General features: G+C 38.6%; 1 protein-coding gene across 2 annotated transcripts in view; it reads left to right on the top strand.

Annotated features, from left to right (window-relative positions):
* gmds (GDP-mannose 4,6-dehydratase) overlaps positions 1-24,824 on the top strand; it is a 62,690-nt gene that overhangs the window by 13,159 nt on the left and 24,707 nt on the right. For both annotated transcript variants that reach the window (XM_079584690.1, XM_079584689.1), the window contains 3 exons: positions 5,149-5,341; positions 6,300-6,404; positions 12,739-12,866. In XM_079584690.1, the coding sequence (XP_079440816.1) occupies positions 5,149-5,341; positions 6,300-6,404; positions 12,739-12,866 (426 nt within the window). The remainder of the gene's footprint in view (positions 1-5,148; positions 5,342-6,299; positions 6,405-12,738; positions 12,867-24,824) is intronic.

Genomic DNA, 24,824 nt, shown 5'->3' with positions numbered 1-24,824 from the left:
CAACGCGCCACGTTGTTTTTTTTCATCTATCGCAGAAACCTCTCTGCTTCCTTTTTAAGCCGTGCAAATCATTGGACTCTCTCTGGTGCCGTTTGTCTGCATGACCTTTAGATCTGTACTCTGTAAGTTCAAGATATTCAAGCAGGGCTCAACAATAAGGATACAATATTTTTTTGCCCCCAGTCAGGCCTGCAGCTTAACTTGGTACTGCCCTGACAATATTTTTACAAGACTTAACACACAAAAGCTATTCACTTTATTTTTTTTTAGAAACATATACTACATAACAAATTTAAAGGGACAGACCCCCCAAAAATGAAAATTCTGTCATTAATTCCTAATGTTGTTCCATTCCATCCAAACCCATAAGTCTTTCGTTCATCTTCTGAACACAAATGACGATATTTAAATGAAGTCTGAGAGCTTTCTGTCCCTCCATTGACAGTTACGCTCAAAGCGATCGTAAAACTAATCCATATGAATTGAGCGGTTTAGTTTGAATTTTAAGAAGAGAAACGATCGCTTTGTATGATGGTGAACCAACCCTTTAAATTTACAGTATATTTTTATATATATTTTAGTTTTGTTATTGTATTGTCCAGCTAGATCACATTACCTCTGTGGTGTATTTGAATCAGAATATGCAGGGGCAGTCAAGTCAAGTCATCTTCATTTATATAGCACTTTTAACAATGTAGATAGTTTCAAAGCTGCTTTACAGAGATAAACGTATAATTTAAGGTAACAGATTGTTTTGGCTTTATAGCGGTTCTTGAATAATGTTATTTTCCAGCTAAAGTTAGTTTTGATTGATTCACTTCCGTCGAAAGGATAATTTGTTATTAAATTAGGGGCCGCTAAGACGACACCGTTCTCTCTACACAGACTTTAAAGAGATAGTTCACTTTAAAATTAAAATTCTGTCATCATTTACTCACCCTCAAGTTGTTTCAAACCTGTATTAATTTATTTCTTCTGCTGCACACAAAGAAAGATATTTTGAAGAATGTCAGTAACCAAACAGTAGTCTGTACCCATTCATTGACTTCCATAGTATTTTTTTTTTCCTACTATGGAAGTCAATGGGTACAGACTACTGTTTGGTTACTGACATTCTTCAAAATATCTTTCTTTGTGTTCAGCAGAAAAAATAAATTAATACAGGTTTGAAACAACTTGAGGGCGAGTAAATGATGACAGAATTTTAATTTTAAATTGAACTATCCCTTTAAACGCGAACCTGTGATAAACACTGATGGTGTTCACGTGCGCATCAAGAATTCATTCTATAGTTATGTCTTCAGTATAATGCAGAGAACAAAATGTTTGCATTTGCAAGTCATAAAACAAGCGGGTATGAAGGTAATCGATTGGACAAGTGACAGTCAGTCTGAGATTGTGAGTTGGATTATTTCAGACAGGTTAGTGGATGGCATGTAATGACAACACACATTAGAGGGTAAAAAAGTATATGGTAATGAATTTGGTCTGCAGAAAGACTACTAGACACCAGAGTCTATAATTACAGCTATTTATAGCTTGGAAGCATTCATCATCTTCTCTCAAAATAAGCAGGTCAAGCACTCTTGTTTGATATTGTGGTGTTTTTTGTGTTAATCTGAAGCGCATTCTGCACTGCTCCGTTATCTTAACGCACCAAAACTAAGGCGGATGCTCAGCGCTGCAGATTTTGGCATATCAGTTTGTGCATTGTCAGTTTCATCATTGTTTAGTATAGGCTGCCCGACATACAGATAGCGCACACAATTGCTCACCTCATTCTTTTAAACTCCTAAATGACAGCACCTGTCAACTGTGATGACACATGTGCTGTGTGTGTGTCAGAGAGTTGGTTCAGTCAGAGACCACTCACATGTGGTAGTTGTTGGTTGCTGTCAGCGCAAGGTTAACTGTCAACTGTCAGGAGCTGAACAGAACCTTGTGTGTGTCTCTGCTGTTCTCAAGCAAATGAAATGGCATGATGAAAAACGTGTGGTCGGATTATGTGGACTGCACTATACTCGTCACTTTAGAAGTGTTAGCACAAAGCCCAGGCCTAAACACCTTTGGGATGAATTTGAATGCCAACTGTGAGCCAGGACCCATCACACAACGTCAGTGTCTGACCTAACCGATGCTCTTCTGACTGAATGGGTACAAATCCCGCAGCCTTGTTTTAACATCTAATGGAAGGCTTTCCCAGAATAAATTTGTCTTTTTTTTTAGCCATGTTTTTGAAATTAAATGTTCAGCAAGGTCAGCCACTTCGTGAGCTTAGAATTATAAGGTTCTATCTCCACTTTTGGTCGAAATTTAGTTTTTGACATAATCTGATCGATTAGGTGTTTATTAATGCCTGTGTGGTGTTATAAAAAAAAAAAAAAAGTTTTGCCAGATGGAATGTAAAAACTTTGATGCTCAATATCTCAGAACTACCCTAAACGGAGATAGAACCTTATAATTCTAAGCTCACGACTTGTTTTATTTAGTTTTTTTGTTCGTTTTTGTTAACATATTTATTATAATATATATCAAATTTATTTATTTTCTTATTTATTAAATAAATATTTGTTTATCTTATTTTCTTATTAAATAAATTTTTAAATAATTTTCTTTTTTTATATAAATTAGAAAATATAATATGATGCATGCATCTCTAGTTTAAAAATAATACTTTTTTTTTTTTTTTTTTTATCAAATGTCAAAATAAAATCGAAATCTCTAGTTGTGTGTCAATGAAGGGGGTACTTGAGCCCTACTGATGGAGCTGTGGGGCTATACGAGACAAAAATGGTTGAGAAACGCTGTCTTCTGGAAACATAAGATGTGGTAAAAATAGAGCTTTGTTTTTACAAGGATGGAGACAGTTTAAGGACATCTGTAACAGGCTAAATGATTCCCTAATTATTCGCAGTCATGGTTTCTCCCCTCCCTCCCTCCCTCCCTCCCTCGGCTCTCACACACTCAAGCTTGTATTAGCTCTGAGATTGCAACAGACAACTTGCGCCTGGGGCAACCCCAACCGCAGCCCATAATGATCCAGGCTGTTGCCATGTTTACATGTGTGTTTATGTTTGAGGGAACGAGTGAATGATGAGGTGAGCGTGTCTGGTTGAGCAGGCAGAAGTGCGAGGGAAGTTGGTGTCATCTCAAGCGTAGATTTAATTAGCCGATGAATTCCAATCCTGACGTGCCGAAGCCGTGAGTAGTGTAGGAGTAGTATCGATCGGGGGGAAGGGGGTGTAGGTAGAGCCAAAAGAGAAAAGGGTGTTCGCTTGTGCACGAGTCGCCTGGGGCACGGGGACTTTCCCAATGTCAGACATTAATTCTGCCCCCCTGACAGTTCCAAGTTGCTGTGGAAACACGAAGAAATTGCTTTCGCTGCACAATTTTCTACGAGCCTCCTCCTCACTTCGGATAACGCGTAAAATGCGGCCGCACTTACGTAAACAACAAAATCCCTGTAATTTCCACGTCTTTTCTTAGCCTACAAATGCATACAGGGAGCAATTTGGAGTTCACAGCACGTTCTCTTGCATCAACGCAATGGCTACTGCTACTAGAAACAGCTGGAACCAGCAAATTACGGTATCGGTGTTCCTCTAATACCACTATTTTGGCATATTTGTGACATTTGAAATCAGTCTTGGCTGTTTGTTTGGAGAAAACAATGCCCAAGAAATGAAAATTGCTTGCGGGGTGGCAAGATGCCGTGAAAGCTCTCCGCAAGGCACAATCTAAAAACATAAATCTACTTGTACCTGACAGAAACATGTCCCTCTTAGTTCTAACTGGTATGATTGAATGTTTTGGCTCACATTTAAGAGCATGTTTGCACAGTCCAAAAAACTTAAGGCTAATTATCCCAGCAACGGTAATGATAGCTATTGGACGACCGCCAAGAAACACATCTAAAGTCAATCCATTGCAGCATTATAAGGATTATTTTGAAAGTGATGCGAAGTTGCGTTGCGAAGACACTTGAATATCGCTTCAGTCTCACGATAATCAGCTGTCAGTCGCTTTTTTGTTTTCATGCTGAGGTGTGGTTACAGATGCGCACTTGGGTATTTCTGAACTCATTCAGATCATGCCTGTTGCAGAGGGTTCGTCTCACTGGGAAATCGTGTAGGTGCGATTCTGAGAAGTGTGTGTCAAATTTGAGGAACAGGTTAGATTAGTTAGTCTCTCCCTCTCTTTCTCTTGCTCAGTCCCTGTCTTGTCTTTCTCACCGTATCTTCACCATCTCGGTTTCAGTCAGGGATTCCCCGGCTCGCTTGTGTTTGGGAATTAAGTATGTCTGAACTCGTTAAATTAGAGCAGAGACCTTCTCTCTCAAAAACACATCATGTAATAATTCAGTCGCATGAGGTAGCACCCCAAACTTTTTGCAATATTAAAGTAGTTCACCCAGTTTCCAGTTATCAAAATGCGAAAGTATAAAACTGGTATTGTGCACTATATTAATCTTACAGAGTTTTGTGAGAAACAGGCCTGAATTAAAATCTAAATTTACAGACCATCTTGGCATCTGCTTGTTCTCTTTCCCGCTTTCATGAGAGGAGGGACGACTGATTTGTGAACATTGTTCTTTTGAGTCCAATCTTATCAGTGAATCATTCACAAAACTTTTTGAGGTTCAGATTGTTAGTTGATGGTCAGTTTTGTTCATGTGATAGTTTGCAGCACACTATTTAAAATAGAGAGGCTCCCTAGATAAAGCGACTAAATGTAAAACAGAAAAAATGCAATATTGTCAGATATTATTTTGTTGTTTGTTTGATTGCTTGCAAGTTGTATGCACCGAATATAGTTATTCATACACAACATTTAGTTGTTTTGACCCAATTTACAAGAACTAGAAGACAAACCCTTTGATGCTCTGTGTGTTTTCCACTTATAGCAGAGCATGCAACTCTATGCAAACAAAGACACTTGATCTCAACCATCAAGGACAAGAATGTTTCTCTCAGCTTTGAGGGTTTTGTGCCGAGTTTTATTACCAGACACTTACTTGTCTTCATATTTCCTTAAATTATGTTTGTTGGCTTATGTTATTGGGTTATGTCATAACACTGAATTTAATTGATCCATTTACTTGTATACTTTTGCATTGAGTCTTATGCATACTTGCTCTGTGTTTGCCAGATCTCCTTTGACCTGGCTGAGTACACCGCAGATGTTGATGGGGTGGGTACACTTCGGCTGCTGGATGCTGTGAAGACCTGCGGTTTAACTGACACAGTCCGCTTCTACCAGGCCTCCACCAGTGAGCTCTATGGGAAAGTACAGGAAATTCCCCAGAAAGAGACCACGCCATTTTACCCACGATCCCCTTATGGTCAGCACACACGCATGCAGTACCTTATACTTTTCATTTTTTGTATATTTATAAAATATGTACATTACCGTTCAAAAGTTTGGGGTTAGTACGATTTTTTTGAAAGAGATTAATAGTCTTATTCAGTAATGCAAATTTAAATGACCATTAAGTCAAGACAACTCACCTTTATTTATACAGCGCTTTATACAATACAGATTGTTTCAAAGCAGCTTGACAGTGATTACAGGAAAATGATTCAGTGATGCAAACGGTTCATTTCGGCTGTACAGCAGCTCTAAAAGAAACGTTTCATTATTCAGCTGAAGTTTATTCAGTTCCACTGTAAAGATCATCAATGATTAAATTAGTTCACTGGTTTCTGCTGAGCTCCTTTATAGATGAAATTATGTCATCATCCAGCTCAGTTGTCGTCCAATAGTTTCAGTGCAGTCAAATCAATTATATTGTTAAATATTAAATTGATCAAAAGTTGCAGTAAACGCATTTATAATGTTTTCACAAAAATATTAAGCAGCACAACTGCTTAACATTGATAATTATAAGAAATGTTTTTGACACCAAATCAGCATATTGGAATGGTTTCTGAAGGGTCATGTGACAATGGCTGCTGGAAATTTTGCTTTGCCATCACAGGAATAAATTACATTTTCAAATATAGAATAATAGAAAACAGTAATTTGAAAAATGTGATATTTCACAATATTATATTATTTCACAACAGGTTTTACTGTATTTTTCATGAAAGAAAATGGATCCTTGTTGAGCATAAGAGACTTATTTCAAGTTTTTTTTTTCAAAAAATCTTATTGACCCCAAACTTTACCACTGTAGTGTATATATATTTTATATTTTGAAAACCATCATGTGTCTGAATTATTGATAACATTTCTTTAAAAGTGTTATTGTAGTAACCTTCTGTCTCTCCCTTGTTTTTCTCTCTCTCTTTTTTCCACAGGTGCTGCTAAGCTCTATGCATACTGGATAGTGGTCAACTTCAGGGAAGCCTATAACCTCTTTGCTGTGAATGGGATCTTGTTCAATCATGAGAGTCCTAGAAGAGGTCAGAGTTTAAGACGCACACCACACACAAGATCTGCCTACATACTGCAGATAGCTTTAAAAAAAAATAATTGCATGTTTGGTTGTTCTAGTGCAGAGAAACTGAAAGTACTTTGCTTTACGTTAAAAGTAGGCCTGGTTTTATTTTCATTTGGTTTTGAAAAATGTGCAGTAACCAACAGCCACTACTATGTGTTACACCTCATAACTTTATCACCTCATTCATCAAAACATATGACACATATCATTTTGTTGTTGGTCAGCCTTAACAACTCAGCCCCCTTTTATAACAAATTAACAGAGAGAGTTTAAAAATGTAATTCTTGCACACAAATACCTTTAGAATTCATAAATGCTTCCAGTATGTTAAAGGTTCCCTCAAGAAATTATTATTATTATTATTTTTTTTCATAATTTACACACCCTCATGTCGAATGCGCACAAAAGTGCATTATTTTTTGGGAGGGGACCTTTCCCTTTCTGGTAACTTAATTCAACTACCCTACAGCACATTTTTGGATAGTACTGTATGCTCACTGCACGTGCAAATATATTTGATATTCAAGAAAATAAATTCACTTTAATGTATTTTAAGAACCAAAAGATGGATAACAATGAGGCAAATTTATCAGTCCATTTTGTGTTAAATTGTCTATTTTAGGTGTCAAGCTTTCAAAGTTTGCTAAGTAACTAATATTTGCTTCTAGACTAAACCTCTGGAGTGTTTTTTACACTGTGAATGCGCTGTCAGTGTTGTGATGGCAGTCACAGCGCGATGGAACTGTTTACACTGCAAGTGTGTAGCGTGACACAGAAACTAGATGGCTTCCATTATAAGAGCTTGAAGTGGCGAAATTTTCAGTGATTGTAATCGGAGTGACAGTTTTGTTCTATCACATGTATAAAAAGTGTTTAATTTCTAATTCGGACAGAATTCTACTTATCTAGCCAACAAATCAAGACATCAAGATGGCTCACAAGTTTTGAGACATACAATTGCTGTGTCCGAAACCGCTCACTCGTTCACTCGTTCACTCATTCACTAATCCCTATATAGTGTATGGCATTTGAGTGCACTATATCTGCAAGCAGTGAACGACATGAAGTGAGTGAATCCGGATGCTGGCGTATACACTGTGCGTCGGAGAGCTGGAGCTGTTGCAGAAACGACTTCGTCACACGTAGTGATAAAACTCCATTTATCTTACATGTTAACTTACTTTATAAAATAATATTAACAACAATAACAATCATAATGACTTTATTTTGTAATTATATTTATATTTTATAACTCCGTGCCAGCTTTGTTGTTTCATTGATTGAAATTGTTAGAAACACTCACAGATGACGTGGTCGTTGAGCGCCTCAGGCGACGGTTATGATTACATTCAAATTAATATGCTACCTACCTACAGATGATTAACGAATATTTTCTCTTTTCTATATATATTATAATATTTTCTATATCCACCAAATTATCATCTTCTTTACAGTTTAACGAGTTAACAACAATGCCACAAATGATTAAAACACCTTGCTGTTAGTAAAACACATTAAATTGAGTTAATGCCTAAATAATATGTTTGAATAAAAGAAAAAATATACCTTATTAATATAATTTACCGGTAATTTAATTTTTAAATTCATCTACCGTTATTTAATATTGTCTCAATATTTTAATGTTTTATTCAAGTAATGATTAACACATAAAAAAACTAAGAAAACTAAAACTAGCATGAAATAAATGTTAAAGCAGAAATAAGAAAGCTGTAAAGTAATTTCTGGTTTAAACTCGCTCGCTCCCGCACTTTCACGCGAGCTCAGTCCTCTCCACAATGGATTGTGGGAAATAGTGCTTCAGCAAGTCTACATCGAATGTACACTCGAATTCAGAGAGGATTGGGAATGATGTAGGATGTAGGGAATGATGTCGTTCACTCAGAATTCGGACACTACTACAAAATGGCCGACACCCGATGTAGTGCACTATATAGTGGATAGGCAGCGGTTTCGGACACGGCTAATAAGTGTTTGCAGACTACAGTGAAGGAAATGATGCAAGAGTCCAGGGAGAATTTTGTGTGTGTGGCCAGCTTCATTGTGATTGGTTTACGGGGGAGTATCATGACACAACATTTGGTAAAGGGTGCAGCCATGACATCTTCTCAACAACAAGAGTGTTGTTCTGTGCCCCCACCCACAACCTCAGAGCACAGGAAGAGCAATATTTTTTACGCATGGTGAGACAAACATTGACGACTAGACTTTGTGTGTGTGTGTGTGGACGAGGAAAAAGGGAGTGCAGGGGTGGAGGAGGGTTAGAGATAGCTAGACAGGGGTAGAGATGGATGGGATAGTGTGAAAAAAGCCAACTTCATTTCCTGTCCGATCGCCGTGGTAGCCTCCCGTCATTGGGCGGGCCGGCGACGATGAGTTAATCTGGTTTGGAATTCACTTCGGAATTTCAGCCGGTGTCCACTTACACCAATAAACAAACCAGCTTCGAAAGAGTTTACGAAAGATGAGAAGAGTAAAATAATCTGTTACAAATCCACCACAGAGACGTCTGGGATGTGTGCGCATGTGAAAGTAGTTGCACTTTGACACCTATTCAGATTCGTACGTCTAATAGTGTGTGGTTCTAGATGAGAGAAATGGTCATGCCAGTCAATCAGACAACATCTAAAGGGCTCCTCCATTACACACTCATCTCTCGTCTTTTTGTTTGCTCACATTCCCTCTTTCCTGTTGAAAGACGAGCGTTTTAAGAAGTTAAACCTCTCCAGGTGAGAGGGGCTGCACCTGTATGAAGGTGTCGATGGACCTCTCACCTATCGCAGACACGCACGCGCACACGTACACACTGCTGGATGAGCTGTGAGATGTTTTGCTCTTTCACTTCTTGACTACCCACCTCACACACCTGTGTTTGTGTTGTCGTGCAGTCATGGCAACAAAGAAGGGAAGTGAACGAGATGCTCCTTTTAATGTCTCAAATTAAACATCACTCCTCACCTTGTATCTCTCTCACTCTCTATCTTTCCTACACACTCCCACATGCACTCCAAAGCTGGCTCAACAATAAGGACTTTTTTCTGCTTGCCCGCTTGGGCCATAAAAATATTATAAAGAGACAAAAACTCCTACTTGCAAAACAAGGTAAAAAATATATTTGCAATCTTTGTCACGTGACCTATTTTTTGATTGATTGATTGAATACTAATTTGAAATTATTTGTCTGTAAAAAAAAAGCTTTTGTCTAATGTAGCTACCTATGATTTTCAGGTATGTGAGGTTCTTTTATATTTTTTTTATATAAAAATAAATCAAATTATATTTATGATACAATTTATTATATAAAATATTTTTATGGTTAGAATTTTACATTTATAAAACACATTTATACATTTCATTTTGATAAAAACATTTTTACATATGAATGTATTTAATCAAATTAATCAAATTTGCAATAATAACTGGAAGTTATACAGTCCATAGTTATACATTTTCACAACCAAATTTCACAGAAAACAAGTTTCTAAAGCATAATGATGCATGTACTGTCATAATAAAAAAAATGGTCAAAACACAGTGCTAACCCAGTAGGGCAAGTGACCATTCAGTCATTCAGGACCATTCAGGCCCGAAACTGTCTCACACCGACTCCCAGGCCATCTGCATTTTTGAGCTCTGTTACTGTTTTTCTGTGTTGACACTGCAACTTTGCCGGTTCTGAAAGAGATCAGGGTGCTGGTGTGTGTTTTTGTCATTCGTTTAAATGAACGTGGCAATCCGATGGTAGTGCATTCTTGTATGTACATCTGCATGAATGTGTGTTCAGACATGTGTCAAGAAACAGGAACAGGGCCTTGTACTGACAATCGTTTTTTTTTCTTCACATGCTGGAAATATCTGAGTGTCAGTGACTGATAGACCAGACATCTTGACTGCACTTTATTTCCACCTGGTTTGGCAGGACGTCTTTCCATCCATTAGAAATTTTCGCCTAGATTCTCGACATTAGCCTTGCTCGTTACTCTTAAAATGTGCATTGACAGAGCCCGGGCACATTCCCACTGCCAACACGCACACCTGCAGGTCTGCCGCCTGTTTTGAGGCTTTGCCGGGCTCTTGTCCGCATAATCACGGTCTAAACCAGCCCTAAACCGGGTTGTTTTAGACTTGATGAGAGCTCCCTGCGGTCGACTCCCTGCGACTCTGCTCCTCGTCACAGCTTCCCACCGTGTGCTAAGAGACGGCCTAATTACACTCCGACTGGAAACAGGAGCCGGTGCGCGGAAATGGCCTGTCTTGGACTTTTAAACACACTTGCACACAGACGCATAGCCGACCCATTATTGCTGACCAGGGTTTGGTCAATCGGCTACGATTCGCTTTTTTTCCCCCTCTTTTTTTTAAATGAGTGAACCGAAATCAGATCCTTGAGTCCCCCCTGTGGCGTGTCTGTGACGACGGATTGACCCGGCTGTTTACAGTGTGGTATTTTAAACTGTTCTTCTCGTGCCAAGCTCATGCACCTGGTCGTGAGCTGCGTTTAGCACGGATTAGAAAGAGCCCTTTGTGATAGCAGCAAGCCCGCGCACGGGGGGCCCATGACGGACATCCTGCCGTGGAAAGAGGCCGTTCACTTATGACTTTTTGAATTTTCATTTTAGCTTACTTCACGGACCAGGGCTTAACAATAAAGGTGACCCTCTGGCTCAGAGCCACTGTGAAAAAGTTTCGGGTCAGTGCTATAGCCTACATTTTTTCATCACTATATGCATTTAATTTTCTATGACATTTGGTTGCGAATTCTGCTTACTACAGAAACTATGCATTGCCTTTTTTTTTTTATAAAGAAAACTTAATGTTTGATTATGCGATAGTGTGTATTATTAATAGTGTGTAATAATAAATCATATTTTTTACATTTATACTGCATTTGGCAGATGCTTTTATCCAAATTGACTTGCATTATATTCGAGGTATAGATTTTCATGCATTTTCATGACCTAGGCGTAGCTAATGCCATGATCTACTGGTTTAGCTACAGGAATGTTTATACATCTATTATAATTTTTTTTTTTTAAATAATGTTTATTTATGCATTTGGCAGAGCTTTTTTTTCAAAACAATTTATACTGCATATAAGGCATTTTATCAGTTAATGCATTTCCTGGGAATCGAACCCATGATTCTAGCACCATGCTCTACTGAGCTACAGGGATGCTGACTATGCTTTTAAAGGACTTTCTAATAAATGTACATTTACGCATTTGGGAGACTCTTTTATTCAAAGCAATTTACACTGCATTTAAAGTAGACATTTTATCAGTCATTTTACCATATGAAAACTTGCAGGAAATAAATATTGAACAATAGCTGAAATTGTTACATATTTAAAATGATTAATTTACAAAATGTAAGTATAAAATTATGAATTTAATTTCATAAAAAAAATGTTGTAGCCAGTGAAATACGATGGCAGAGCAAGTAGAAATCTCGCCTATCCGGGCAATCCGAAAGAAAAAAAATCTTTACTCTTCCGTAAGTCCGATGTAACACCAAAAAGCATCAAACTTTGTGGAAAAAAGCGTAATAGATTTTTGATGTAGATATTTGAGAAAATCAGTAACTCATTTTAACAATGTGTTTGCGTAGGTATGTTTTAGACTGCCCAAATTTGTAGTTGACTTTTGTTTTGCAATAATAGGGCATGATCTTCCCGGCATTGCTGATTTTCTCCAGAGAACTTTTATGGCCAAAAACACACACGCATGCAGGCTTTAGCCCAAGTCAAGAGCGTAATAGTCGTCATTCACTTATACACTTAAAGTAAGTGTGTTCCTGCTCTGACCTGGGCCTGGTAATATAGGCGGTGGAGTCTAGAACTCCCACCTCTGTCTGATTCAAGCTATAGCACAACTCAGCAGGACATGAGACCGTCCAAGGTTTCCCACAGATGAAGCATATGTGTGTGTCTGGCAGCTCAGTAGGACTTTGGACTGGCTTACAGATTCTCCAGGGTGGTCCACTGACTAGACAAGAGTCTGATTTTATCCCTGTGTGTGAATGTTAGTGCGTTTTTCTGCCTGTGTGTATGACAGGGACACATTAACTGTTCGTTTCGGCTGAACGCACAAATTTGCACTGACATTATGTATGGGGTGGGGTGGGGTGTGGTGGGGGTGGGGGGTTCAAAATGAATTCAATTGACAGGTACAAGAAAAAATTAAAGAATGAAAAAAGAAAAACGAGGGAGAAAGCCTGACAAGGCTGAATGAATGCTTCATACTAATATTTTCCCGATCTGTGTGTACATGTTTTTTCAGGTTCGAATTTTGTGACTAGGAAGATCAGTCGCTCTGTGGCAAAGATCCATCTCGGGCAGTTGCAGTGCTTCAGCCTGGGCAATTTGGACTCGAAGCGTGACTGGGGCCATGCCAAAGATTATGTGGAGGTACTCGCACACACTCTCAAATCCAGTGTTCAATTGTTTTGAGGACTTTTTACATGTGATTGTGTGTAGGACTGAATGACTAAATAGCAATTCATGTACGTCTACGTCTCCAATAGACATCAAGTTATTCCATGCTACGTTATGCACCAAACTGTTGTCCGGATGAGTGTGAGGGCTCAGCATTTTGGACTCAAACATCTAACACAAAATCTAATTTAGACTCATTTTAATTTAATCCGATGATCAACATACTGATTTATCATTACTTTGAGATGAGGGCATCTTAAAAAAAAAAAAAAAAAAAAGGATATGTAGATAGATATCTGATCTATATGTATTTTAATCATTATATACATTTACAGATCTTTAATATTAATTAATTAATTAATTATATGAAATCTGATATATCATGAATATATGTTGAAAGACAGGCAATCATTCTCTATATTATATAAAAATGGTGCACATGCTTTAGTATTAGTTGTATGCAACACATTGATGATTCAAAATATGAGGTTGTGATGACGACTTGCCCTACTTTTAATATCAAAACTTTGGACGAGTTGTGTGAGAATTCATTGCATTAGGTCTGCTGGATTGCATAATTGATTTCTTGTTCTCATCATTTAGCTTGTTGTTACTGTTGATGCAATGTGCATTCCTCTTTAATAGCTTTAATAGTCTGTAACTGTTTTTACAAGCATTACTATTTGTGGTAATGACTGACACAAAGTGTACATCAGTTCAGTTGTCTTCTGTTGCTGTTTTTTTAAAAGAAAGGAATCCAGTGGTCACATGGTATTTCTCCATAATTATTTCAACATGTATCAGACAGCTTTTTCTGATAAAGATCACAAAGTTCCTGATAAACTGGAATCCAGAATGAGAGCAACAGTGCATGAAATCATCAGCAACCTATTGACAAATGATTATTTCTCTTTTGTGGAATAGTACTTTGCAAATGCACTTTCACTTCTGCTGTCTGTTTATGGCGTTGTCATCCATATTCAGTCGACCAAGGGACCCCCAAGCAACTTCATTGGCTGTAGATTGTGATATTAAGCATTTCTCATTGTTTTTGACTAGTTCACCGCTCAACATGCTATAAATGAAATAAATTATATTTATTTTAAAGGGAACAAACTGTATTTTAAAATATAGTACAAATAGAAAACTGTTATGCCTATTAATATTTAAAAATAGAAAAATATTTGACCGTTTTACTGTAGTTTTGATCAAATAAATGCAAATTTGGTAAACATTAGACTTCTTTTAAAAGGGTTCAGAATTCTTAACGTCAAAAGTGTGTGTGTGCGATTATATAAAATGTATAGTGAAAAAAGATAATGTTATATTCATATAATCTAATATACAACTATATATTCAGATTTGGAACTATACATTCATTTGGGTCTGCCATATGTAATATGTATTTTGACCTTGCACTTTCTTTTCAATTTGCTTGTAATTACCCTCTGAGTGCACAGCCGTGCTGTCGTGTTTATCCTGGATTAGAGAGACCTTTAGTTCCTTTAGGTTTTTGCCAGAGTGGGAGCTTTAGGTTTGTGTGTGTGTATGCGTATACATGTGTGAGCCGCTCCAGGTTTCCTGTGGGAACGCTGGTATTCCAGGCGGCTGAATCATGCAGCCAGGTTTATGTGGCTCAGGACTGGGGCAGATTTCGGGAAATCGGACCAAAGCTGTGAGCGCGCGCGTGTGTGTGTGTGTGTAGATGGAGTAGATCAGTGCGGTTTGCTACAGAAACAGTCCATGTATTCTACTCCCAGTATTTTACCTCCAGGCAAAGGCCAAAAATGTAAAAATCTTTTGTCAGATACATAGGTTTACATTTTTCCAAACAGACAGTGTCAATCATTTTGATGGCACTGTAGGTGTCACGATTAATCCACATGCTATTCGAGTCTGTGCAAAACCTTTAATGAGAGACACAAGACCTGTTTAAAAGTGAGTTTGTTGTGATACACACTGGAGACGCGTCTTTGAACATGTCAAGCGCCGTCAGTCACCATTACGGTTTATACTGTCATAAATGTGTGTACACAACAGTTTGAAAATTTGCGGTCAGTAGGATTTATTTAAAAAATAAATTAGCTGCTGAAAATTCAGCTTTGCCATCACCGGAATTTAAAAAAAAGTTCTTTTAAATTGTAATAATTCACAATTTTACTATTTTTACTGTATCAGCCTTGGTAGCAATAACAGACTTCTTTCAGAAACATTAATAAATCATAGTGACCCAAAACCTTTTAACTGTACTGTGTGAGATCAAAACCTTTTCTATTCATGTCTGTGTGCCCAAGTGTGTATTTTGAGTACAAGCGTACAGATATGACTCTATGTAGTTGAAGCAGTGGGAGATGAACACTGTATGTTTGTGTAAACTCCTGAACCGCGGACAGTTTTAATTGGTTCGCTGTTTGTATGACTTAATAAGCTGTTTGAAGCGTGAAGCTTTATAGTTTTATGGAATTCAGACTTTCAGGCCTCCACTAAAAACATACATAAAATCAGGGCGCAAATGAAGTGAAGTTCAAAGATTCCTGTGAAAACACACAGGCTGAGCTGATAGCATAAAACTCTCGACGGGGTCTTAGAGGTTGCTGATGTTTTTGTTATTTTTAAGATGATTTCACCTCAGACCACTTTGTTTCTCCAGCAACAAAATGATTTTGTCCTCGTTCTCACCTCTCGCATCTATCCGCACCACCGACCAATCGCGTACTAAAGAGAGCTCGGCGATGAATCACGCTGGTCTTTATGAGAACACGACGGCCAATCAAATCACTCATTAGCTCGGCGACCAACTGGACCTGCAATGACCCGTCACTCAGAGAGACTCTTCTTTCATAGTCGTAATGCTTTGTAAGAACACTGCATTTGATTTTTACAGTAAGATGAGGAGATTGTTTTCAGAAGAGACTGGGAAACCAGCTGGAACTTTTTCAGCCAATAGGATATTTTGTAGTGCAAAATTTGTAATATCTGTGTGTGTTGCATACATCCATAAAATCAGTGTAAAATACAAACTCAAAATAGACTGATAACATCAGCTACAGTTTTGTTGTAGTAATGAATGAAATTGTTTTTGAAAACATATTTATTATTATTAATATTGTTTTTAATTGTTCTATTTATAATCAATATAATATACTACATACATACAGTATATACAGTACACTAAGGTTCAAGATATTGGGATCAAGTTTTTTTTTTTTTTTTACAAGACGCCAAATTCATACTTTTATTCAGCGGGAATGCATTTCATTTCTGTTCAATAATGCTGTTCCTTTGAACTGTCTATACATCAAAGAACCCTTGAAAATGTAACAGCTTTGCATCAGTCACACACACACACACACAAATATATGTATATGTCATAATGTCCGACTTGTGATGTTTAATTATTAATGGTAGTAACATTTAAATCCCATAACAAACACTATAATGTAAGAGTATAAGTGAGTTGGGTATGTTTTGTGATAGGCGGCGAGTGGCTGTATAGGGGTTGGTAGGATTTGATGCTCTGATGGGTATTTTGGTATGAAGTGGGTGGTTTTGTGAGTTTTTTTATTATTTTGGGGTGGGGGTAGGAGGTGGGGGCCTTAAACTCCAGTGGCCAGCATCCAGCAGAATAAATAAACACAGCTGCAAGCTGAGACCACCTTTTTTGTGTGTGTGTGTGTGTGTGTGTGTGTGTGTGTGCATTCATTCCCTCATTTCATGTGGGAGAACTTGGAGTACAAGCTCTAAAAGCCGCTAACGTACAGATACACACACACCCACAATATGTAAGGTGATCTAGGGAAAGGGCTGATTTTAAGGTTGATTTAGCAGAGCATTTAACACAGGGCATTCCTGAGCTTGTGTAAAGCTCTCTATGCTGAGAGGAGGTGTTTGTGAGAGACTGTTAGACTCCCTGGTTTGTATGCTTCTCCTCTCATATGAAGAATGTGGGTTTATTCCACTGTGCATCTGTGTGTGTGTGTGGCAGCTGGCTGTCTGTGTGATTGACATGGCTGAGCTCTTCCCCACTGTGATGAGGATGAAAGCAGATGCTCTTGTTTCGTTTTCTCCCTTTTTTCTCCCCTCTCTTCACATGCCCTCTGTAACCAGAATCCTCAACTTTCAGCCTCTCGCCGAGCTGAAGATATGAGGGAGAGAGGGAGTGGGAGAGGGGAGATAGGAAAGGAAGGAAAAGAATTATTGAGTGGAGGAGAGTCTTAGAAAGTGGATGAAAGAGATGAATTTTATCACATTGTTCTGTTATCATGCCTGTGCTTTGGCAGTGCAGCACAGAAAATGAACATTGCAATACAGCCTCAGTGAGTTAAGAAGCTTTTCGCTCTTCGGGTTTTCTGTTGCTCATATGCATTCAGTTTATAAGGGCGGTTTTTTTGGGGGTTTTTTTGTGGCTTTGTTCCAAAATCTAGTGAGCATATTAATGCATCTTAGGCGCGTTCCTGACTCGAACGCTGTTCCAAACGGTCAGCACCTTAATCATGATGGCTCCAAGATACTTCATACTGGAACTGATATTATATCAATATGTAATATATAAAATATTTGTAGTACAGTGTAGTGTATAGTTATAGTAAAGAAAAAAAAACTGATATATTGTTATGATTTTTTTTTCTTCCTCCTTTCTTATGTATTGGACTTTATTCGACTTTATCTGTTGTGCTTTTTCCCAGAGGAAATAAATAAATAATACAAAGAAGGTGATCTCAGAATGCCTTGTGACAAGCCCAGTTAAAAAAGAAATCACAGATGCCACAGAAGGGAGAGAAATGTCAATTATAAATATATTTAAATTGAATTCAAATTTGTATTAAATATTTTATTAAATATAATTAATTATTTTTAATAATTGTTGTATTATTATTATTAATAAAATAGTGCGCAATTAAATATTTAAATAAACACTATCATTCCTAAATTTGGGGTTGGTAAGAGTTTTTTTCAAGACTGGATTTATATTAATACAAGAAAAAAATGATTAATATATACATTAATCTAATTATTACATTAAAAAATGGCAAAGGATTTAATACTCCAGTCTTCAGTGTCACATGATCCTTCAGAAATCATTTTAATTTGGTGCTCAAAAACATTTCTTATTATTATCAATGTTGAAAACAATGTTTTGCTGCTTAATATTGTTAAATATTATAATGTGTATGTATTTTCCCATAAGCTTATCAACATGCTAACGGCAAACTCTTTTTATTATAAGTCTAGTTTCCTGTTAGTAGTGCTATTTTCGTACACGCACGCACACACGCACACACGCACACACACACACACACACACACACACACACACACACACACACACTGCTGCCTATGCAGAGCGTTCCAAATCGGTCACTTCTGAGGTTCCATTACAGTTCGAGTGCTGCCTACGTAGACGGCGGGCAGAGAGACCGCTCACTGGGTTTTGAAACAGAACTTGTTTGTCTCTTTCTTCTCTTGCACACACGCACGGGTTCTTTTTGAATTAATGACTCCAGGGACGTATCCAGTCTAATGGTCTGCGGTCTGTTCATTCTCTGGAATAGATATGAAGACTCACCACTGTTTCTAATGCCGCTGTAATATCAGGCTCCCTCTGCTAACGTCTGTTTTCTCTTAGTGTGTGGAGTCACACCCGTGCGCTCTCGATCCCAGACCTGGCTGACCTCTCCGTCACCTCTCACCTTGTCCTTTCTCACTGAGTTACAGACCTCCTATGTCGCTCCATTTTCTGTCCATTTCATTTTTCTCTTGCGTACTCAGCAGCCAAAGTCTGTCATTACAGTGGAGACACACACACACACACACATATTTATTCACACTCCATCATTCAGTGGAGTCGCATATTTCCCCTGACAGCTTCTATATTAAGCTCCAGAGTTTTTGTCTTTTGCAACATCGAGACCAAATAAGTAAATCTAACCCTCTGTTGACTCACCACAGAAAGTAACAAGGGGTGTGTGTGTGTGTGTGTGTGTGTTGTGCCATTCATGACTGTGTACCATGGTTTGCAACAGCCCACATTTTCCCACTTTCCTCCATGTTAGCACACCAGTTTTCCACACACAGCAGAGTTTAACCGTGACACAATGTTACCGTAACGTTAATCCTCACTAAAAAGCTGTCAAAGTTTCTGTTTGCTTTTTGTCCACCTTTAAACAGTCACACAGTTTTTGCCATGAAGACAGATTTTAAAAATAGTACAATGTGACCGCAATGAAAGGGATAGTTAAGACCGATTTTAATTCTGTCATCATTTGCTCACCCTCATGTCGTCCCAAACCTGTATGACTTTCTTTCTTCATTGGAACTCAAAAGAAGATCTTTTGAAAAATGTTTTTGTCCATCCAAGTTGAAAGTCAGTGGGGTCCAGTGTGGTTGGACCCCAGTGTGGTTGGACCCCATTGACTTGCATTGTATGATAATAAACAGTGAACACTGTTGAAAGAAATTCATACTGGTTTGGAATGACATAAGGGTGAGTAAATGATGACTTCATTTTTATTTTTAGTTGGGCTATCCCTTTAAGCATGTACCGGTACATGTGATTTAAAATGCATTTTAATTTCTTGATTCTTATCTATTAGTTCTTAGATTTTTAATTAGTGTTAAGGACATGTCCGTAGTGTGTTGCTGTATCATTGTCAAGGGAATTAAACAATAAAGTAACAAAAAGTATATTGAAATGGTGTAAAAGCTAATTTTACAGCAGTGAAGGTGTGTGTGTGTGTGTCTCAAGACTGAAGACAGGCCTTGTTTGTCCATTAGAGCGTGAGAGGAAGTCCAGACCACATCTTTTGAAGTGATGCAAAGTTCTGGTGTGTAAATGTTTGTGAGTTGCATTTACTTACTGGAAATGAAAATATCCCACATCTGTCACGTTATTCCACTCATAAATAATTCATATTTGCTTTCTGACTCTCTCTCTCTCTCTCTCTTTTTTTTCTTCTTCTGTCTTTGGGTTTTGTCCTGAAAAGCTGACAGATGTTTCTGTATCTGTCACTCCGGTTTCATCATTTATTTATCCAGGGTCACTCGTGCGCACTTTTTTAAAAATATATATCTGTCATGAATTATTAATAAGCAGGAAAGACCATTAATGCGGTACATTATTGGATGGAAAAATATAAGTACACACAGGCACTTTTCTTTTGTAATGTTGGGGTTTGCCAGTAAAAATAACAGTTGTTAGGGCAGCATATGTCACATGGACACACATTCACACAGTCACTCTCACTGGAGGAACAAGTGACACAGAAGAGAGATTTTTGTGTGCGTGTGTGTGGTCAAGAGAAAGAGACTGTTTGCCAAATGGCATATGTATGCAGTGAACAGAGTACCACTGTAACACATTATTCTGGAAACACTGAAGGAACAGGGTGTGTGTCCTTTGCTCTTGATCTGTCTGTCTGTTGAGAATGGAAGATAAGTGTACTGCCGATAAGTACTGTATACTGCACACTGCTTTTTGAAAGTGGGATGAGAATGTATTTATTAAAGGAGAACTCCGGCGCAAAGTGAACCTTTGGTCTAATTACACATGGTTACCGAGTCAACCGTTATCTGAGATTTGTTTTCATGATTATCGAATGTAAATAGTTTTATCTCTAAAAACAGTTTAGCCTATAACGCTAGTATAACGCTAGTATAACGCTAGTATATAGGGCATAGAGTAATGACAAATAAAATCGCTTGTTAATACCACTAACAAGGCTCAAAATAGCCCCACACTAACACGGTAGCATAATGAGGGTCCCTACATGCAAACCGAAGCATTGAGAACTTTGACAGTGTCCAGACAGTTTAATAAGAAGATATTGTATACATACAGTCAACTTCGCGAATACAGGCAGAAGCCATCTTTGAAAAACAGTCTCTATCAATCGATCTACGAACCGCCGATCCAAATGCGCTGAACTGTGTAGAATCTCATATGGTCCAGCGCATTTGGATCGGTGGTTCGTAGATCGATTGATAGTCTGTTTTTCAAAGATGGCTTCTGCCTGTATTCGCGAAGTTGACTGTATGTATAAAATATCTTCTTATTAAACTGTCTGGACACTGTCAAAGTTCTCAATGCTTCGGTTTATCGGGGCTATTTTGAGCCTTGTTAGTGGTATTAACAAGCGATTTTTATTTGTCATTACTCTATGCCCTATATACTAGCATTATACTAGCGTTATAGGCTAAACTGTTTTTAGAGATAAAACTATTTACATTCGATAATCATGAAAACAAATCTCAGAGAACGGTTGACTAGGTAACAATGTGTAATTAGACCAAAGGTTCATTTTGCGCCGGAGTTCTCCTTTAACTGCTTTCTTTAGAAATACTGTTTTCACATTGATAATAAATAAGGAATGTTTCTTGAGCACCAAATCATGATTTCTGAAGGATCATGTGACACTAAAGACTGGAGTAATGATGCTGAAAATTCAGCTTTGCCATCACAGGAAATTCAGGAATATACTACATTTTAAAATATAGTTAAATAGAAAACGGTTATTTTAAATTATAATATTTCACAATATTACAGTTTTTACTGTATTTTTGAACAAATAAATGCAGCCTTGGTGATATATATATATATTATTCATATTAATATTTTATTCATTAATTTCTTTATTCATTCATTTATTATATTACATTATTGTTTTTAAAATGTTCTTTACCCAACTCTTGTACAGTAACAAAAGAAAAACTAAAACCGTGTGTGTGTCTGTGTGTGTGTGAGTGAGATTTCTATAATCTGGTGAACAAATGTAGAATGTAATAAATCCTGTAGAAGCTCCTGCCGATCAACCCACACTCACTGAAACAGGAGAGCTCAACTTTCTCCTTTGAGAGTGTGTGTGTGTGCTGTCCACATTCACAGTCTGCTGTTGGGTCATCAGTCAGCTGTGGTAATCTTTGTGATGACAGGCACTGGCTTTAGCGATGAATGGAGTTTCCATGGCAATACGTGACCACGTTACCTATTTATCTAAAAAATCTGATGTTGTGATGGACACAGGCGGCCATCAAACTATAGTAGTGTCATGTAGGAGGAGGGAGATTTGTGGAGCGTCGGCATGATGTGTGTGTATTTGCGTGTGTTTAGATATGTGGGTAATATCATGCCCTGCTTTATGTCTGTCAGTGTGCCCGCCTCGAGAATTCAAAAGCATCCCGTCGGTGACTACAGGCTAATGTAACTGGCCATCCTTTGATGGCCCGTGTGTATACATAAAGAGGTGATAAGTGACTTAATGAGTTTTCTTACCTTTTCACCCGCTGCATCTAATGGAGCATCTCACACACTTAACTGACATGTTTTAAATGATGCTTTCTGGACTCCATCATCTTTCATCGCGTGTGTGTGTGTTTGGATTATTAGCAGTTTTTTGCATGTCTAGGTTCAATAGTCTTTGTTGAGTTGCTTGGGAAGTGAACACAATAGCCTTTCCTATATGTGCATACATGCATACAAACACACATTCACACACACACACGTCCTTATCCAACCCGATCTGACCTGGCCAATCCAGTCACCTCCTCATCTGGTTCTGCTTTGCCCCTCCCTCAGGGCCAGGAAATAGTTGAAGAGCCATGTGTTTCCCTGGGGCCACATTTCACAGGTGCACCACTGTTTGTCTCTTGCCTTTTACATGTCTTAAATAATAGAAATAACAAATACATCTCTACACAGAGAAACAGGACCCACTCTGAGCTTCACGCAGTCCTGAATCTCCACGTTCAGTCATGCATACACACACACTTCTGCACATCTGTCTGTCTGTCTGTCTGTCTGTCTGTCTCGATCCCTCTGTCTATTTATCTCTGTCGTTCTGTTTATATGCATCTATCGTTTTTATCGATCGTTCTGTTTGTCGGTGTTCTATTCTATCTCTGTTGTTCTATCTATTGTTGTTCTGTCTGTCTGTCTGTCCTACCTCTGTCTGTCCTACCTCTGTCTGTCTGTCTGTCTGTCTGTCTGTCCTACCTCTGTCTGTCTGTCTATCTGTCTGTCCTACCTCTGTCTGTCTGTCTATCTGTCTGTCCTACCTCTGTCTGTCTGTCTGTCTATCTGTCTGTCCTACCTCTGTCTGTCTGTCTGTCTGTCTATCTGTCTGTCCTACCTCTGTCTGTCTGTCTGTCTGTCTGTCTGTCTGTCTGTCTGTCCTACCTCTGTCTGTCTGTCTGTCTGTCTGTCTGTCTGTCTGTCTGTCCTACCTCTGTCTGTCTGTCTGTCCTACCTCTGTCTGTCTGTCTATCTGTCTGTCCTACCTCTGTCTGTCTGTCTGTCTGTCTGTCTGTCTGTCCTACCTCTGTCTGTCTGTCTGTCTATCTGTCTGTCCTACCTCTGTCTGTCTATCTGTCTGTCCTACCTCTGTCTGTCTGTCTGTCTGTCCTACCTCTGTCTGTCTGTCTGTCTGTCCAACCTCTGTCTGTCTGTCTGTCTGTCTGTCTGTCTGTCTGTCTGTCTGTCTGTCTGTCCTACCTCTGTCTGTCTGTCTGTCTGTCTGTCCAACCTCTGTCTGTCTGTCCTACCTCTGTCTGTCTGTCCTACCTCTGTCTGTCTGTCTGTCTGTCCTACCTCTGTCTGTCTGTCTGTCTGTCTGTCTGTCTGTCTGTCCTACCTCTGTCTGTCTGTCTGTCTGTCTGTCTGTCTGTCTGTCTTACCTCTGTCTGTCTGTCTGTCTGTCCTACCTCTGTCTGTCTGTCTATCTGTCTGTCCTACCTCTGTCTGTCCTACCTCTGTCTGTCTGTCTGTCTGTCCGTCCTACCTCTGTCTGTCTGTCTGTCCTACCTCTGTCTGTCTGTCTGTCTGTCTGTCTGTCTGTCCTACCTCTGTCTGTCTTTCGTTCTTTCTGTTTTTCGTTTTTTCTGTCTTTCGTTTTTTCTGTCTTTTGTTCTGTCAGTCTCTGTCTTTCGTTCTGTCTGTCTGTCTGTCTGTCAGTCTTTCGTCCGTATTTCGGTCTGTGTGTCTGTTTGTATAATTTCATACATTCTTACTACTTTTTTCATTCACCAGTGCACATGTGCATGCACACACTGGCCGTACTACACAGTAGTTTGAAGAGTCTGGTTTAGCCAGTGAAACTAGAGCACTTTTTCATGTCACGTTTAAACATCTTAATGACACTGCAGTCTGCCATGCACCCCCAGCATTAATCATCTCTGCACTCTTACGTTACACACTCACTCACTCACTCACACACACACACACACACACACACACACACACACACACACACACACACACACTCATGCAGTATCCAGATGTGCGCGCTGATGCGTTTGATTGGATAATAGGCTTGGAGGGACTGTTTAATGGTCAAAGTTTCTGCTTTAGGGTTTAGGGGTGAAAGGTCAAACACTGCTCTGCCCATTAAACCTGACCGGTGGGTGTGGGGGCGTGTGTGTGTGCTTTTCTGTGGATGGGGGATCTTCGATTACTTGTAAATTCACACACAGAGAGGGTTAAAGAACCCCTATTTTATTGCACAATAAAACATTTTCATACTGTTTTGTTTAGGTTTACAGTCAACCACACTCTATTTCTCTCTTATTATCTCTGCTGTACTGATTTAACATCATATCATATTATATTTGAACTGCCAAAGAATAAGTTCATGCGATATGAATACTCTCTCATAGACATACGTAGTCTGGACATTATCATATATGATGTGAGGGAAATAGCATGCTGTTTGTTGGGATGTTGAATAATATGTCCCTTTCTTGATAAAGATAAAGTAGTTATTGAATCACTGTTTGTGTGTTGTCATGCCAATACACTTCATTATTGTGTGAATGTGTGTGTGTGTGTGTGTGTGATAGAGGGAGTGAGAGAATGCTAACATTTGCGTAAAGGCCCTGAATGGTTCCTCTGTTTAAATCTCAGGAAATCAGTAGAGACTGGCTGCTTAACTGAGTGAGTGCT

The sequence above is a fragment of the Phoxinus phoxinus genome (genome assembly GCF_949152265.1).
Source record: "Phoxinus phoxinus genome assembly, chromosome: 16".
NCBI lineage: Eukaryota > Metazoa > Chordata > Actinopteri > Cypriniformes > Leuciscidae > Phoxinus > Phoxinus phoxinus.
Note: the sequence above shows the minus strand (reverse complement) of the source record. Positions and strands in the feature narration are given on the sequence as shown.